The sequence below is a fragment of the Stegostoma tigrinum genome, chromosome 3, assembly GCF_030684315.1.
Source record: "Stegostoma tigrinum isolate sSteTig4 chromosome 3, sSteTig4.hap1, whole genome shotgun sequence".
Lineage (NCBI taxonomy): Eukaryota > Metazoa > Chordata > Chondrichthyes > Orectolobiformes > Stegostomatidae > Stegostoma > Stegostoma tigrinum.
Genome location: NC_081356.1, coordinates 65,822,267 through 65,841,479, shown reverse-complemented (window position 1 = coordinate 65,841,479; position 19,213 = coordinate 65,822,267). Strand labels below are relative to the sequence as shown.

Genomic DNA, 19,213 nt, shown 5'->3' with positions numbered 1-19,213 from the left:
ACTCAGTGCCAGTACAAAAGCCGGTGAAATTGCTACAAGTGTTTTGCTGCATGTTTCTTTTTGTTGCAAGCTGGATTGACATAACACTTTCCAAAAGATTAATTGTGAGTGCACTCTTAGGAAATGCATCCCAGGCATTCACTTCAGGATTTTTCACCCATTGAAAGTGATTAACATGGAATCTCAGGCTATATATCAATTATTTACTGAAAGGCGTATCCTGGGGTCAAAAAAAGAGTTTGAGGGCTGTTCTTGAGATTTTCTCAATGCAATGTTTTGATTTTCAAGAACTTCTCTTTTGATATTGCTTTTTACTTTTATTCCCATTAATTCATTCATTGGTGATGGACAATGACTTTGAATTTGCATTGGCATGGGGGCATTTTGTTTCAACAGAAGCAGAATTCAAATATTCTATCAATATTCTCAATAATTATCATCTTTCCATTAATCATAACCTTAGAAACATAGAAAGCAGGAGCAGGAGTGTATCATTTGGTCTTTCAAGCTTGCTCTGCCATTCAATAAGCTCATTATTGACCATCCAACTCTGTTCCTGCTTTGCCCCTGAGTGCTTTGATCACTTTAACCCTAAGAACTATACTGAACTCCATATTGGGAAGACAAAAAACACGAGGAAAACACTAATTTCCTTGACACCGCAGAACTTAGATTGGCACAGGCAACAGGAAAAAGTTTTAAAAACCTTTTTTTCAAAATTTCTGATGCACACTTTGACACCAAATAAGCTAATCCCCTAAACACAACTTCCACCAACAACTATAGTCACAGCTATTGAATTTGCATTGCACATACTCAAAGCTGGAACATTTTAACCAGGTAGCTACAACTCATAAAAACATATTTACTGCAGATGGATCTGAATCTTAAATGTAAATTTGATATTCATTACAAAAGGTCATGCTACATTTTTTTGAGTATAGTATCTCTTGAAGTTATGCAGCCTCTTAGTTTATGTCTTATAGCCTCCTTCTCTCATCTTAATGCACTTGCAACTGCCCACGCCCTTACAGCCTCTTCCTCCCCCACATCTCATTGCAACCTCTCCCCCTACTATCCTCCTGCTGTCACCTCCTATCCTCAACCCTATCCTATCCAGTCTGATGCTGCATGCATGGACCTAGCAGACAGAACTTCCAACTTCTACAAAACACTGCAATCCTAACTCATTCCCCACTCCCAAATTTCTGCTAGGAAAAGAGACACTCTTCAAGCACTCCCCTCAATCCTCAATGCAAGCACTGATTTTCCGAGCTACTTCAATCTCTGTCTGTGCCTTTCCTGCATTTGTTGCTGACAGGCTCACAAGCGTGGAAGGAAACCAGCACGTGGTTGGATTTGCAGCTACTCACTATTTCCTTCCACTCTGTTAATTGGGTAACTTTGTTTGGATTTTCTTTACCGTCACGATTGAACTTTCGAAAGTGGATCCGCCCTGTCACCATTTAGTTTTCGCAGCATGGACCCTTTGCCATACGTAATGATATTTCATCATGTTGTGATAAAAGGTAGCCATAGATTTGTTTGTCTGGAACAAAATGAAAACAGCATAGGAGCCAGCTTACATTCAAATAGATTCCATTATGTAACATTAAAGCGAAATAAAGATTTATATTTATACAATCTCGTTCAAGAGCTCAAAGTTTCCCGAAGTGCTGCGCAGCAAACAATGTATTTTTTTGTAATGCTGTAATGTGGGGAATGGAACAACAATTTTCCATAAACAACAATGTGTGGATGACCAATCTGGCTCAGTGGTTGTTGAAAGAAAGTAATTATGGGTAGGACACTGGAAAGAGTTCCCCTGCTCTTCAAAACTGTGATATAGAACTTTTTAACATCCATTTGAGGGGGAAGGTGGGCCTGCCCTTTAACATCTCATGGAAAAGTCACCTTTTGGTTCTCGTATAAGTTTACCTTTAATCCAAGAATACAAAGTAGCACATATTTTTAGGAGCATAAAGATGCTTGAGCTCATTAGCTAGGTTGACACCCCACTGTAGTACTAAGCATGTGCTGCAATGTCAGAACCATGTCTTTGTGATGAAATGTTAAAATGAAGGCTCATTAGCCCTCTCTCAGGTCTTGAAACCGAAGTCAACAGATTGGTCCATTTATGAATGTTGGGATTTAGTTCTGAAAACTCTAGGTGGAAATTGGATGCCATCTAGTGGCAGAATATCACATCTTCAGGAAATAATTTGAAAGAAGTGAAAATGGCAACTGACTATCTGAATATTTAACATAAAATACATGACTTGCAAAAGATACACAGTCAGCATCTGAAAAGAGAAAATGATGAGCTATTCCTTTTCACCTCCTGTTTGCAAACTTTGCCCTGAAAACACTGTTTTGCAAAAAAAATGCATTTCTAATGGCTTAAATGATAACGAAGTTCAAGGGAAATGTGAAATGTGTTGTGCTTTTTGTTTTACCTGTTTTACACTATTGTACAAAATCAGAATCTGTTCCAATTTGCTTAGTGGCCTTGAGGTTTGATTCCAAAAACACACCCAGGAAAAAATGGGATATTTAAAAATCAATTACAGCTAAAAAGCTAAAATTTCCAATAAAGTGCAAAACTAAATTGAACTGTACATTCTTTTCTACAGAGTTTTGTCACTCTAGAAATAAAACTGGTGAGAATAAATAAAAGAATTAATATATTTATGTTTTAAAATTTATTATTTTAACAATTGAAAAAGACATTGAATATTTAGTTTCTTTCTCTGTGAATATGGCACATAATCATTCTTTATTGCTTGCCGCTGCCTGCACCTATGTTACATATTTCACTTGCAGTGTTACCTGGAATCTAGTGGTTAACATGGCAAAGAAACAGATTGGATAATGGATTTGGTGCCATTAGAACTGTGAAATATGAACATGATTATTTTTCTTTAAAATATACTTCTCAACCATTTCGTTTACACAGATGTGAAATTATTCTCCTTTGCTGTTATCTGTATGTCTGCAGTGTTTGGTTTGGCAGACTGAGTAGTAAAGTAGAACTCATAGCATTCAATAAAAGCAGAAGAGATCTCAGATTGAATTAGCTCCTTGAACAATTTAAACTTTAAAAATAACCCAGTGAAGTTGTTGAGAATGCTGGACATTCACTGTTATGATTAAATATCATAAATGATGTAAGTGCTACTTCTGGTTATCTTGATGTACCACAAAGACTTTATCAACTTCATTTCTGTGGTAAAAGACATCAAATTGACTAATAATTGGTACATTGTTGAAGCAATGGCCAGAGCAACATTCAATTTCATTCAAAATCTAGAGTCCACCTATAAAACAATGAGAAATTACCATTCTGTCCATTAAGCATATGCTTTCCTCAAACAAATTTCTCTATAATGAATATTACCCAGTTTATCAACTGAATTATGTTTGCAATTTAGACCCCACTCAGGACAGGTGGAGATCAGGGATATAGGTTTAAAAATACAATTTGTAAATGACATAGTGCCTCTCATCATTTTTATCAGAGTGACTTGTGTGGCAGGTTTTTGTTCCATTCCCATCCTAATATTTAAGAGAGGCTTCCACAACGTATTAGGAAGCTAATGTACAGTCAACACTGGTCAACCGCATTTCCCAGGACTTGAAACCTAACCATGAAAAGAGAAGCAGAAGCACACCAATAAAGTTGGCATTTCCTCTTTAGATTACAGCCAGTGACCTCAGAGGAACAGGCAGATTGTGTCCCTGGCCTCTCAAGGAAACTATCTTGTGCCGTAATCGGCTGCCTTGCCTCTCCAAATCCAGTCTCACCACATCCCAACACCTACCAAACCATCTGATTACTGATCTAAACCCATCACTCTTCCCTGCCATCTCCTCTTACCTAACCTCTTTTCTGATTTCCAACCCAACATCCTCTCTCATCCACTGCAGTTTCTTCCGAATCCTCATTGATCCGTGCTACAGGGATTTCTGGATCCGTGCTACAAGGATCATTTCCAAATAAGTTTCCACTTCCCTCTGTAAATATTGGGACTTTAGTTCCTCAATGTGCTGCCTTCTCTCCAAATGAAACTGGGGACTTGTTGCTTTTGAGAAATTGCTTTCTCTAATATTTTCATCCCTAGGGGGATAGAAGTCTCGTGTTCCTTGGAGATTAAACAAAATCCTTTGGATGCAGGGAGCCTGAAATATAAAATAGAAAATGTTTGAAATAATTACCGGGTCTGGCAGCCAGTATATAGTTAGAAATAGAGCAAATATTTCAGCTTTGTTACCCTTTATCAGGACTGGAAGAATTTTAAAATGATACATGTTTTCTGCAAGTCACAGGATGAAAGAGGAAAAAGAATAAAAGTTCTAGTGAAGAATGGAAGGCGGGAAATATTACTGACGGTATTGGAGGAGTAGAGCCAGAGACAACAGTAAAGAAAGAAGTGTTTGAAACTAGCACTGTGGATTACCCCACACCCCAAGGACTGCAGTGGTTCAAGGAGGCATCACTTTCTCCCAGGCAATAAGAAACGGGCAATAAATGCTTGTTGAGCCAGCAATACCACATTCAATGAGAGAATATCAAAAATTACTGTCAGAAAGCAAAAAACAAGGGAAAAAGAGATTAAGGTTTGCAAAGCGAAAAAAAATGTAAGCGTTGAGATTTGAAATTTTTGAATTCAATGGTGTGTCCAAACAGCTGCAAAATACGTAATCAGGAGTTGAGCTGCTGTTTCACAATCTTACAGTGAGAAACATTTGAGCATTGCAGGATGCCAAGGATAGCAAGGTCATAGTCAGAATAAGGTAGAAAACTAAATTGATTGATGGCACTTGAATTATAGATGAACTGATATTTTACAATAAGGTTCGGTATGCTTTTAGCTATCTCAGTTGATTCCCTCTCAGATCTGGGAAATGGGCCATGGGCAGAATAATGATTTCAAAACAGTACACTAGCTGGAAGTGAGAATTTTCATACCCTCTTACCTCCATGCTTACCTTCATTATCATCTAGCAGAAATAGTTTCTCTCTTTTACCCCGTTTGTGCCCCTAATAGCCTGAACGTTTTCATGCAGTCCTACCCATAACCTTCTAAATTTCAGGAAATGCAAGCCCAGTTTGTGTAATCTCTCTTTAGAATTTAATTCCTGAATTTCTTGTATTGTTTTGTCTATGTATGGCGCACTTTCTCCAAAGCTAATCAACGCTTCTTAAGATATGGTACCCAGACCAGCTCTCGGTACTCCAAATGTAGAATAAATATAGCTTTATACAGCAGTAAAACAACTTCAGTGCTCTTGTATTCTTGTCTTGCAGCTATAAAGGCCAGCATTCTATTAGCTTTTATGATTATTTTCTGTAGCAGTCCAGAACATAAATGACCAATCATCTACAGTCTACATACATGGACCTCCAAATATTTTGACTTCCATTATGTCTTGATTTTTACCATTTAGAAAAGGTTTTGCTTAAAAAACAGCCAGTGATTTTTATCAAATTGTTAATTGTTGGATAACAAGGTATAGAGCTGGATGAACACAACAGGCTAAGCAGCTTCAGAGGAGCAGGAAAGCTGACGTTTCAGGCCTAGATAATAAAATGTGAGGCTGGATGAACACAGCAGGCCAAGCAGCATCTCAGGAGCACAAAAGCTGACGTTTCGGGCCTAGACCCTTCTTCAGAAAAAAAATGTTATTGTTGGAGCTTGCTGTGTACAAAGATTATTGCCACATTTCCTATATTGCAACAATGACTACACTTCAGAAGTATTTCATTTCACAACTGAAAAGCCCTTTCAAATGTTCATGTAAAGCGCTACATAAATGTAAGTCTTTCTTTTTTTTAGATCCAAATCTGATGCCTTCACTTGCCTACATTTATAACTGTTTGCCACAGTTTTGTCCATTCATTTAATTTACAGCAGTAGTACCATTTTCAGAGCACCCAAAAAATTTCAGTGTCAATTTTTCTACTTTTCACTCTAGACTTTAATAATTTCCTCTCAACATTCGTTAAGGGTAATTTTATGTTTCCTGATTTCTTCTCTCTCTCACACATTACTAAATAGCTCATAAGACTGTATGACCAAGGAACAGAATTAAGCCATTCAGCCCATCAAGTCTTCTCCACCATTCAGTAAGATCATGGCCGTTCTGATAGCCCTCAACTCCACTTACATACTCTTTCCCATAACTCCCAGACAGATTTTTGACCTGTCTATCTCAGACTTGAATATTACTAACGAGCTCACTTCATCAGTCATCTGTGGTAAAGAATTCCACAGGTAAACCCATGAGAGAAGAAATTATCCCTCATCCCTATCTAAATGAGTGACCACTTTTTCTGAGATTATGCTCTCTGTTCCCAGACTTTCCCACAAGGGGAAACAATTCAAAGGCATTTACCCTGTCAAGCCCTTTCAGGCCCAATCTCGTCGATCTCTCCTCATAAGGCATTCCTTCCATCCCGGGGCCAGTCTAGTGAACCTTCTTTGGGTTGTCTCCAATACCAGTGCATTTTTCCTTAGAAAAGGAATCCAAAACTATTCACAGTATTCCAGGTGTGTTCTGGCCGGTGTCTTGTACAATTTTAGCAAAACCTCCTTACTTTTATATTCCATTCCCTATTAAATAAAGGCTGATATTTCATTTGCCTTCTCTATTACCTGCTGAACTTGAATGCGAGCTTTTTTTGTGATTCGTGTTCAAGGACTCCTAAATCTCTCTCTGCAGTCTTTCTCCATTTAACTAATATTCAGCTCATCTATTCCCCCTACCAAAATGAATAACCTCAATTTTCTCCACATTACATTCTATTTGCCACATTATAGCCACTCACTTAACCTGTATATGCTTGTCTATAAAATCTATGTGTCATCCTCCTTGCTTTTCCACATATTTTTGTGTGATCTGCAAATTTGCCTATAGTACATTCACTTTTCTCATCCAACTCATTAATAGTAATTATAAATAATTGTGGCCCCAGCACTGATCCCCATGGCACACCACCAGTCACAGGTTGCCACTGTCTTCCTAACTCTGTCTTCTATTAATTAATACCCATGCTAATATACCACCTCCAACACCATAGGCTCTTATCTTATTAAGTAACCTAAATATTGGGACCTTATCAAATAACTTCAGAAAATCCAAACATATTACATTCACTGCTTTCCCTTTACCTATCCTGCTTGTTATCTTGTCAAAAAATTCTAGTAAATTTGTTAGGCATAACTCTGCTTGATTGTATTATGTATTTCTAAATGGTCAGTTACATCCTTTTTACTCTAACATTTTCCCAATACTAGATGTTAAGTTAACTGGACTATAGCCACTCATTTTCTGACTCCTTGCCTTTTTAAATGAATATTATTTTCACACTTTTCCAATTTTCTGAGACTTCCACAGAACCTAAGAATCCTATAGCTCTGTAGCTACTTCCATTAATATCCTAAGATAAACTCTATTGGGTCCAAGGGATTTATTAGTCTTTAGCCCCATTAGTTTCACTATTTCTTCTTCTCTGGATAGTTATTTTATTTATTTTAACATTCTTTTGCCCTTGAATATTTAGTAATTTGGAGTTGATATTCATGTTTTTTACCGTGAAAACTGATGCATATTATTTATTTAACTCCTCTGCCATTTACTTTTATTTCCCCAGCCTCATTCTGTAAGGGGTATATATTTATTTTGGCTTCTCTCTTTCTTTTTATATATTTAAAAGTGCTCTTTCAGTCCATCTTAATCTTACTTATGCAAGTTTACCTCCAAATATATTTTCTCCTTTTTTTGGTTCTTTTTGGTTGTCTTTTGTTGATTTTAAAACGTTTCTAATCCCCCAACTCATCAGTATTCTTTGCCACACTGTTTGTTTCATCTCCCAGTCTGATGCTAGTTTAATCTCCCTAGTTAACCATGGCCCTGTAATCCTTTGTCCTCATCTTTGCTTTGAGCATGATTTAGTTTCTTAAATGTCTGCCATTAATCCTCAGCTGTACTTGTTGGTAAATACCTTCCCCAAATAACCCTGGCTAGCTCTGCCCTCATTCAATTTAATTACACTTATTTTAGCTTAGCACAGTTGTTTCTAACCCAAGTTCCTCTATCTCAAACTGATTGCTATATTCTGTCATGATAAGGTCACAGTTACTCTGACATCACCATAACCAAAATAGCTTGATTTCTGAGTGTTATAGAGTCATATAGTCATAATTTAATTTAATATAATGCGTTTGCCAGCATTTGGCCCATATCCCTCTGAACCTCTATTCATGTTCCCATTCAGATGCCTTTTAAATGTTGTAATTGTACCAACCTCCACCATCTGCTCTGGCAGCTCATTCAACCCTCTACGTGGAAAAAATTGCCCAGGAGGACCCTTTTAAATCTTTCACCTCTCGCCTTAAAAGTATGCCCTCCCCTGCCCTAGGAAAAAGGCCTGGCAATATCCTTTGTAAACCTTTACTGAAAGCAACATTTCACAATATTTTTCCCATAGCAGGGAGACCAGAATTGAATGCACTATTCGCAAAGTTGCCTAACCAATTTCCTGTATAGCCACAACATGACGACGTAACTCCTATACTCAATGCACTGACCAATAAAGGCAAGCATACCAAATGCCTTCTTCACTACCCTGTCTAACTGGGGTTCCACTTTCAAAGAACTATGAACTTGCACCTCAAAGTCTCTTTTCTTGGCAACACTCCCAGGACCATATCATTAAGCATACAAATCCTACGCCGAATGGCCTTAACAAAATGCAGCACCTCATATTTATCTAAATTAAACTCCATTTGCCACTTCTTGGCCCATTTGCCCATCTCACCCAAGATCCTATTGTACTGTTTAGCAATGTTCTTGTTTGTTCACTACACCACCAATTTTGGTGTCACCTACAGACTTACTAACAACAATTATTATATTCACATCAAAATCCTTTATATAAATGACAAAGAGAAGTGGACTAAGCACTGATCCTTGTGGCACACCACTGTTCACAGGCCTTCAGTCCGAAAATCAACGCTCCGTCACCACCCTCTGTCTCCCACCTTGTGAGCCAATTTTGAGTCCAAATGGCTAGCTCTCCCTGTATTCCATGTGACCTAACCTTGCTTATCAGTTCACCATGTGGAAATGGGTCATATAAGTCCATATAAGCAACGTCCACTACTCTGCCTTCATTAATCTTCTTCATTACTTCTTCAAAAAATTCAATTAAGTTAGTGACTCATGGTTTCCCATGCTTAAAACCATGTTGGCTATCCCTCATCAGTCCTTGCTTTTCCCAGTATATGTAAATCCTTTCTAGGGAACTATCTCAAATAAACAGGATAAATTGTTCCTTGAGGCTTTCTTGGCCAATCTGACTATCCCAATCTACATGAAGATTAAAGCCATCCATGCACACTGACATGCCTTATTTTCCCATCTAAAGCACAGGATCTTAATAGAGAAAAGTTTGTAGATTATAATTAGGGCATCTGCATGCCTCCTTTCTTTAAAACTCTGAAATGGAAAGCATCAGGTTCTAGGGATCATTATCTTCATAATTTACCATATTTTTGATGACTTTAATTTTAGTGAGTCCCACTTCCTGATTAATCATTGATTTCCCTGGAATGTCCAACATTCTATCCTCTTCCTCTTTTATAAATACTGGTACAAATTAATCATTCAACAGGACCACAATGCTGTATGGCCATTTACAGTATTGCCATTATAGGTTTTCAAGTGGTCTGTATTGCTCCTTACAAGCCCTTTCATTTCTCACATTTAATGATTGTTTTTGCTGATTTGGTTATTCCATTTTTCCACCCTTTTTTGTAATTTTCTCTTTTTATCTCCTTTGATTTCCCTTTAATCTTGCATCCTTATCATGTGCCAGGATTTACGCGAGGTTTTTCATTTTCCATTTTTCTTTCTTTTCTTTTAATTATCCTTTACTTTGTCTCTATTTTTGGCAAAATGGATTTTTAAACTGTCTGTGTAATGGTTTATTTGAAAGCCAATCCCATTGATCTTTTCTTGTTTTATCCATTAACAGTTTTACCAGTCTATCATGAATAGACTTTGTCTCAACCCATTGAAGGTCCTTTTCCCATATCTAGAACAACTTAAACACTTCCATTTCTTAATACTTTATATATCCAAATTGTATCTAACTTCAATGATAATGGGAATAGCAGATGCTGGAGAATCCAAGATAATAAAATGTGAGGCTGGATGAACACAGCAGGCCCAGCAGCATCTCAGGAGCACAAAAGCTGACGTTTCGGGCCTAGACCCTTCATCAGAGAGGGGGATGGGGTGAGGGTTCTGGAATAAATAGGGAGAGTGGGGGAGGCGGACCGAAGATGGAGAGAAAAGAAGATAGGTGGAGAGAGTATAGGTGGGGAGGTAGGGAGGGGATAGGTCAGTCCAGGGAAGACGGACAGGTCAAGGAGGTGGGATGAGGTTAGTAGGTAGGAGATGGAGGTGCGGCTTGGGGTGGGAGGAAGGGATGGGTGAGAGGAAGAACAGGTTAGGGAGGCAGAGACAGGTTGGACTGGTTTTGGGACGCATCCCAAAACCAGTCCAACCTGTCTCTGCCTCCCTAACCTGTTCTTCCTCTCACCCATCCCTTCCTCCCACCCCAAGCCGCACCTCCATCTCCTACCTACTAACCTCATCCCACCTCCTTGACCTGTCCATCTTCCCTGGACTGACCTATCCCCTCCCTACCTCCCCACCTATACTCTCTCCACCTATCTTCTTTTCTCTCCATCTTCGGTCCACCTCCCCCTCTCTCCCTATTTATTCCAGAACCCTCACCCCATCCCCCTCTCTGATGAAGGGTCTAGGCCCGAAACGTCAGCTTTTGTGCTCCTGAGATGCTGCTTGGCCTGCTGTGTTCATCCAGCCTCACATTTTATTATCTTGTATCTAACTTCAAACTTCTTTTCTTCACATAACCACGTTCAGATCTATTCATTCAAGTCAAGGAGTCTGTTATGTATAATATTCTTATTAGATGGGATCACTAATTGCTGGTTGTACATTGATAAAAAATTTGTTGAAGACTAAGCCTATTTGGCTTCAGTTGCACAACAACAAATAATCAGAAACTCATTCACATTTGACCAAATTATATGGCAAACAAGGGAATGAAATTTATTGCTAAAAAATTAATCTAATCTCATGCAACGAAAGCTGGCATTTATATGTCAAGAATATACATCCCTTGTATTATCATTATGCATAGTGCACGGTGTATATCAATGTCCATGTTGTACAGTTATCTACGGTTCCCTAATAGCTATCAGAACAGCAGTGACATGAGATGGCAGTGAAAATCTTTGAATCTTTCTTCAGAGAAGAAAGGCTTAATACTTCTATGGATTTTATCTGAATTGGCCTCTGGAAAGAATGGTCCTGAATAGAAAAATGATGCTGAATTTCTTGATTTCTCCATGCCACCCTGGCTACACTCTGGCCGCAACCACTACCTTACCCCAACACACACATACCTGCACACACAATGCTAGATAAGTGTAATGCACCTGAATTGCTGCAGACCTGCCATTTTTTTGGATGAATTAACTTTACTTCTCTGTCAGTTACCATGAAAGACAGAATTCAGATAAATATATTTTGATGGATTTGCAAGTTACATCATAGCTTTTTCTGAAAGAATGGCATCTGGAATGTTGCACCAAATGACTGAATAGAGACCGAATAGAATATCTTCCTCAAAAGTTAACTCATTCTATTTTACAACTGCTAATCACCAATTTATATTTGTATATACAGATGATCCAAGAAAATGTATATTGTGTAAAACTGGCTACTACACGTAAGTTCATTCTTCTCTTCACTTTATTGTCTTCTAAAATGAACTCCTTATAAGAACTAACTGAATTGCAATCATTTCTTTTTTAAATGGTGGACAATTTTTAATTTGAATTGCTCCTAAAAATAAAATTGCAGACATTCCTTTCTGGTGATTATGTCCCTTCCCTGGCAGTTCACTCAAAGTGTGGAGCAAATAATCTTGATAACCTGTGGAGCCGTTTGCCAACATTACTCCTTGCTACAGGAAATCGATCCTTTATGACAGAAGACTGGTAGATGATTGGTTGAGCTCTACCATGATACCAATGATGTGTGTTTCTATTTTACATTGACAAATATGTAATATATTTAAGCAATTGTTCCTTTCTGTTGGAATTAGTAGCTAGCAATTGTTTGTAGTTCCGAATGTTGTGATGTAATTATTTTCAAGTTGTTAAAACAAATGCAATTAAATAATATTCAAGGGTGAATTAAAACTATCTTCTACCTTTGTTTTAATCTAAAGAAGTACTGTCAACAGAGGAAAATCAAGAGGTCAGGCAGTTTGGAGGATCTTAGCCATTTTTCAGTGCAATTTTCATGGGAGCTACAAATGCAAACAGTATGCATGGCTTTTTAATATATGTTTAGAAAGGAAACCAGGTTAAATGTTGTGGTTGGACCCGATGGAAAATTTCAAGTGCAGATGATGAACAACCCAGTCAACATTACTTAAAATTACTGTTGGTGACATTCTATAAAAGGACCCCGAAACCATAGGTATCCCTTCTACTCATGTTTATTTTGGGTGGAAACTGAAAATTCTAACCCCTCATTATCTCATTCTAACTGTGAGCAACTTCACAGAAGTTTTATTTGTAAAATCTCTTAGTATAATTAAAGATAGTCTTTGGGCTTGCTAATAATTGAGTATATGATCAAGAATATTTAAATACTTTCATAGAACACAAGATTTTGATTTTATTTACCTAGTGCTGAAGTTAAAGAACTACATAAAAATATTTGCTATAAATTACAAGGGAGTGAATAGTATTGTTGAAATATCTTTATATTTCAAATGTTTTTTCGTTGTTGTAAACAATGTCATCCATATAAATGTGATATTACAATTTTAAAACATTAGTCCAGAAATTCTGATGGCTAAGTAGCGGTTGTTTCTGAGGTCTAGGTTGGACTAGTGCTTGGGAACACACAGATTTCCCAGAGCAGCTGACTCCAAGGATGTTGCCCATGAAATTGACAATTCTGAAGAGGATGTGCCAGTGTCTGAAACCTTCCAAGAAACCCACCAGCTAAGCTAAAGAGTTTGGAGGGTTTCTGTCTCATTTAAGCTTATTAATAACCCAGGAGACACTTGAAGATTAAAAAACTACTCTAACTCTTGGGTGACTATTATATGGAATCCTCAACCGACCATTGCATCCCCTTTCTCCCCCAACTACAACACCTTTTCACCTGAAACTGCATGGACCTGGCGCCCAACACACTGAACTGGACCCAACACATTGGACACAGCAACACACTTGTGCCTGACCCAGATACTAATCTGACCCAACACCATTCCCACAGCCAATGCAGCACCTGTCAGCCCCAGACTCAGATAGACCCACTCCTCCCCTTCTGCCTCAGTCTGACACATACAAGCAATCCTGCCACCACTGTCACTCTCACCTAAACACTCAGAATTTCCTGCTTTCTATCTCCTTACTGGCCTGCCATGCTAATCAATTACCCACATACTACCGTCACCCAAATGTCATTATCCATCCTTCACCTAGATGGCATTCTGGTCTGCCTACCCACCAGTGACACCTGTCCCACATGCCTTTGGTACAATATTTCGTCCCTTACCTACTTGCAACATTACCCACACACTTAGCTTACATATTTTACCCTTCATAGGAGATATCAAAATGGCTCACTGCTATGGGAAATCTAACTCTTAGAGTATGGCACATTAGCTGCTGCATAAAGCGGGTAGGGTTTCAACAGCCTTTGTCTCCCCTGCTTGCTACAGAGTCATCTAAGTGTATCTGTGGATCTCGTTTGTCTCTTCAGGGCTAGAAATAAGGTTCTTGATTCTCATTGGAATTTCTAGGCGAATATTTTAATCCATACATTTTGGTGTACTGCAATCATTTAGGATAATCAGATTTTAACCATTGTATTGCCCTCACTCTGACTGTGATCTTGTAAAATTTTATCTATAGGTTTTACCAACGCTGCTATAAGACATGTCCAGCCAAAACATTTAAAAATGAATTTACGATGAAGTGTGAACTTTGTCACAAGAATTGTATTGACTGCGATGAAGAACAATGCTATTGGTGCGAGACTGGCTTTTTCCTCTTAGGTAAGCAAAGCCTGGATGAGCGATTCCAATACTGATTACCATTAAACATTAGGCTACATTGATAACAAAGTGTGGAACTGGATGAACACAGCAGGCCAAGCAGCATCTTAGGAGCACAAAAGCTGATGATTCGGGCCTAGACCCTTCATCCGAAAAGGGGAATGGGGAGAGGGTTCTGAAATAAATAGGGAGAGAGGGGGAGGCGGACCAAAGATGGATACAGGAGAAGATAGGTGGAGAGGAGAGTATGGGGGGGTGGGGGGTTGGGGGAGGTGGGGAGGGGATAGGTCAGTCCGGGGAGGACGGACAGGTCAAGGGGGCGGGACGGGGTTAGTAGATAGGAAACAGGGGTGCAGCTTGATGTTGGAGGAGGGGATAGGTTAGAGGAAGAACAGGTTAGGGAGGCGGGGACGAGCTGGGCTGGTTTGGGATGCAGTGGGGGGAGGGGAGATTTTGAAGCTGGTGAAATCCACATTGATACCATTAGGCTGCAGGGTTCCCAAGAGGAATATGAGTTGCTGTTCCTGCAACCTTCGGGTAGCATCATTATGGCACTGCAGGAGGCCCATGATGGACATGTCGTCTAAGGAACGGGAGGGGGAGTTGAAATGGTTCGCGACTGGGAGGTGCAGTTGTTTATTGCGAACCGAGCAGAGGTGTTCTGCAAAGCAGTCCCCAAGCCTCCGCTTGGTTTCCCCAATGTAGAGGAAGCCACACCGGGTACAGCGGATATAGTATACCACATTGGCGGATGTGCAGGTGAACATCTGCTTGATGTGGAGAGTCATCTTGGGGCCTGGGATAGGGGCGAGGGAGGAGGTGTGCGGGCAAGTGTAGCACTTCCTGCGGTTGCAGGGGAAAGTGCCGGGTGTGGTGGGGTTGGAGGGGAGTGTGGAGCAGACAAGGGAGTTGCGGAGAGAGCGGTTCCACTTCACCAACACCTTCCACCCCAACCTCAAGTTCACCTGGACCATCTCCAACACATCCCTCACCTTCCTGGGCCTTTCTGTCCCCATCTCAGACTACCACCTACACGCTGATGTCCAATTCAAGCCCACCGACTCCCACAGCTACCTGGAAAAAATCTCCTCCCACTCACCTTCCTGCAAAAATTCCATCCCCTATTTCCAAATCCTTCGCCTCCGCTACATCTGCTCCCAGGATGAGGCATTTCACTCCCGTACATCCCAGATGTCCCCCCCACCCGCAGTGGTCGAGAACGCACTCGACTGTGTCTCCCGCATTTCCCACACCTCATCCCTCACACCCCGGCCTCGCAACTATCGCCAAAAGAGACTCCCCCTAGTCCTCACATACCACCCCACCAACCTCCGGATACAATGCTTCATCCTCCGACACTTCCGCCATCTACAATCCGACCCCCCCGCTATAGACATTTTTCCATCCCCACCCTTGTCTGCCTTCCGGAGAGACTACTCTCTCTGCGGCACCCTTGCCTGCTCCACACTCCCCTCCAACCCCACAACACCCGGCACGTTCCCCTGCGACCGCAGGAAGTGCTACACTTGCCCCCACACCTCCTCCCTCAGCCCCATCCCAGGCCCCAAGATGACTTTCCACATCAAGCAGATGTTCACCTGCACATCCGGCAATGTTGTATGCTACATCCACTGTACCCAGTGTGGCTTCCTCTACATTGGGGAAACCAAGCGGAGGCTTGGGGACTGCTTTGCAGAACACCTCCGCTCGGTTCGCAATAGACAACTGCACCTCCCTGTCGTGAACTACTTCAACTCCCCCTCCCAATCCTTAGACGACATGTCCATCCTGGGCCTCCTGCAGCACCATAATGATGCCACCTGTAGATTGCAGGAACAGCAACTCATATTCCACTTGGGAACCCTGCAGCCCAATGGTATCAATGTGGATTTCACCAGCTTCAAAATCTCCCCACCCCCCACTGTATCCCTCAACCAGCCCAGCTCGTCCCTGCCTGCCTAACCTGTTCTTCCTCTCACCTATCTCCTCCTCCCACCTTAAGCTGCACCCCCATTTCCTACTACTAACCTCATCCCGCCCCCTTGACCTGTCCACCCTCCCTGGACTGACCTATCCCCTCCCTACCTCCCAACTATACACTCCTCTCCACCTATGTTCTCCTCTATCCATCTTCGGTCCACCTCCCCCTCTCTCCCTATTTATTTCAGAATCCTCTCCCCATCCCCCTCTCTGATGAAGGGTCTAGGCCCGAAACGTCAGTTTTTGTGCTCCTGAGATGCTGCTTGGCCTGCTGTGTTCATCCAGCTCCACACTTTGTTATCTTGGATTCTCCAGCATCTGCAGTTCCCATTATCTCTGATTAGGAAACATTGACATTGTTGACAATGCCTGTGCTACATGGAAGAGTCTGCCAGTGTGAATAATGATATTTCAGGCATAAGTACTGTTATAGCCGCTAACTGTTTCACTGAAAATAAGCATCAGTAGCAATTGCCTCTTCAGCTCTCTTTGTTGACTTCAATTGTGATTTATATTTCCCTCAGCCAAAAGCCAACATGTAGCTGCTTCTGTCATTTATTTCCTTGGTTAGTCTTCAACCTACCTCTTCCTTTGATCTCACCAACTTCAGTCCCAAACCTCCCTCTTTCAATTTTTCTCCCCCATCTATTACATGCAACCTGTAATGAAGTTCATCCACATCTTTGCCCACAATGCCCTCTCCGTACAATGTCTCATCATTGAGCTTGTTTCTGGCCACTGTCAGTAGTTAATTTTTCCTCGAGTATTATCTGTATCCTATTCAAACTCCCTCCAGTCACTCTGATCCTGAAAAACACCTGACATTCCAACCATTCTCTGCACCTGCTGCCCATTCTCAACATTCTGTCCCTAGGTCTTCAGACTAGTTTCACAGACTTCCATAATCTATGCCAACTTCAGGTCCTTCATGAATACCAAACAATTCTGACCTATCATCAGTTCTCAAGAAGGGTCACTGGATCTGATACGTTCACTCTGTTTTCGCTGCACAGATGCTGCCAGCTCTGCTGAGTTTTTACAGCAATTCCTGTTTTTAATTTCTAATTCCCAGCATCCACAGTTCTTCCAGCTTTCAGATCAGAATTCTCTTTAGGTTAGAGTAATTCTCTTAAACATTGCAATAAGGAGTCCAGAAATTGAAGATTTTTGCCTTGCGCTTTTCAGAATCAAGACACAGAGAACAGGCTTGCAAAAATGCTGTAGACTTGCAAACTCTTCTGCATTACTGTACAATGTCCTGACTAATCAGAATTTACCTGCCTAGTCATTCGTTTCTCAAATGTTTCGTTCAATTTCCTCTGTTAAATTTGGATTAAGTTTTTGTATATCCTACCTATCTGACTTCATCCAGAGCAATGCAGAGGTAGCCCTGATTCTAAATCCAAACAGGTTATTTACAGAGCCTGATATGGATGTGCCAGTGTCAGACTTGAGTGGACAATGTCAGAAATCACATGACACCAGGTTATAGTCTAACAGGTTTATTTGAAAATACAAACTTTTGGAGTCTTACTCCTCCTTTAGGTGGTAATGAGGGAGATATTTTCAGACTCAGAATTTATAAGTAAAAGATCAAAGGGTCACACCAGTGCTGAGGATTTACTAGACAAACCTAAGATGCTGTTAAATCTTTAATCAGTTAGACATTTTTATTGATTAATATGTGTACATAAATCCCATAGATTCACGTGTGTGTGCACGTGTACATGCTCCAGAGACGGTATGTATATGAGAGAGGACCTCTGAGAGAGAGAGAGAGAGAGAGAGAGAGAGAGAGAGAGAGAGGTTGAGAGAGAGAGAGAATGTATGTGTTTGTCTGTCTAAGCGTGCATATGCATGTGGAGAAGAGAGAGTGTATGTTTATGTGTGTGTTTGTCTGTGTGCACATTTGTGAGTGGCGAAGAGAGAACGTGTGCTTGTGTATGTGTGTGCACGTGTGTGTGCTTGCGAGACAGTATGTGTATAAGTGAAGATCTGTGTGACTGTGTGTGTGTGAGATGGTGTGTGTATGAGAGGGGATCTGTGTGAGTGTTAGTGTATGTATGTGTGTGTGAGAGATTATACAATGTGTTGAGGTTGTGTGTTTTGTGACATGAACCCAAGATCCCTTCCAATTACACCATGTTCTTCACAGCCTTCAACACATTATCAATGACAATGAGCACCTCATTAAGATCTTTCCCATGCCTCCATTTCTCACCTTCAAGCAACCATGAAACCTTTGTTTGCAGCAAACTACCCAACCTTTGTAAACCATGTCAAGATCATCGACATAGACACTACTATCACATGTGGGAACACCACCCATCATGTGCATGGCAGATGCTCATGTGACTCCACCAACATTGGCTAGCTCACACGCTGTAGGCAAGGATGCCCCGAGGCATAGTCTGTTAGTAGACGCTATGACAACAGATGAACAGACACTGTGTAGCATTCACCAGACAGGGATGTTCCCTCCCAGTTGGGAAAAACTTCAGCGGTCAAGGACAATGGGCCTCAAATCCTCGGGTAAACATTCTCCAAGGCGGACTTCGTGATACACAACAATGCAGAGTCGCCAAGCAGAGCCTGATAGCTGAGTTTGGTTCCCCTGCAGACAGCCTTAACTGGAATCTTGGGTTCTTGTCGCACTACAGGTGACTCCACTACACTATACACTCTCACTCTCTCTCTCTCTCACACATACAATTGCACACACATACATACATATTTGAATCCATGGAGTGAATTTGTATTTGTAGACATGTTATATTTTGTTCAAAAAAACGCACAGTTTAAAGACAGTCAGTCAATGCGGCGCTTTATAAATTCCTACTTTAGAAATAAAATCAGTTTGAGTCCAAACCAAAACACAAACAGATTTTAAACAAGGCCTCATACCTAACATGCATTGTTGGACCTAAAATGTCATCTCTTCTTTACACTGACAAAACTCTTAGTTCTCTCAGGGCAGTGACTTCAAAGGAATTCAGGGATTTACATATACATATTAGTCAATTACAACCTTCTAACTGATTCAAGATTTAACAG

At 40.6% G+C, this 19,213-nt stretch overlaps 1 protein-coding gene across 1 annotated transcript in view; it reads left to right on the top strand.

Moving 5' to 3' along the window:
* The window catches only part of pcsk5b (proprotein convertase subtilisin/kexin type 5b), a 374,824-nt gene that overhangs the window by 308,362 nt on the left and 47,249 nt on the right, over positions 1–19,213 (top strand). Inside the window, exons 25-26 of the mRNA XM_059644647.1 lie at positions 11,785–11,827; positions 14,037–14,179. Coding sequence (XP_059500630.1) covers positions 11,785–11,827; positions 14,037–14,179 — 186 coding nt within the window. The remainder of the gene's footprint in view (positions 1–11,784; positions 11,828–14,036; positions 14,180–19,213) is intronic.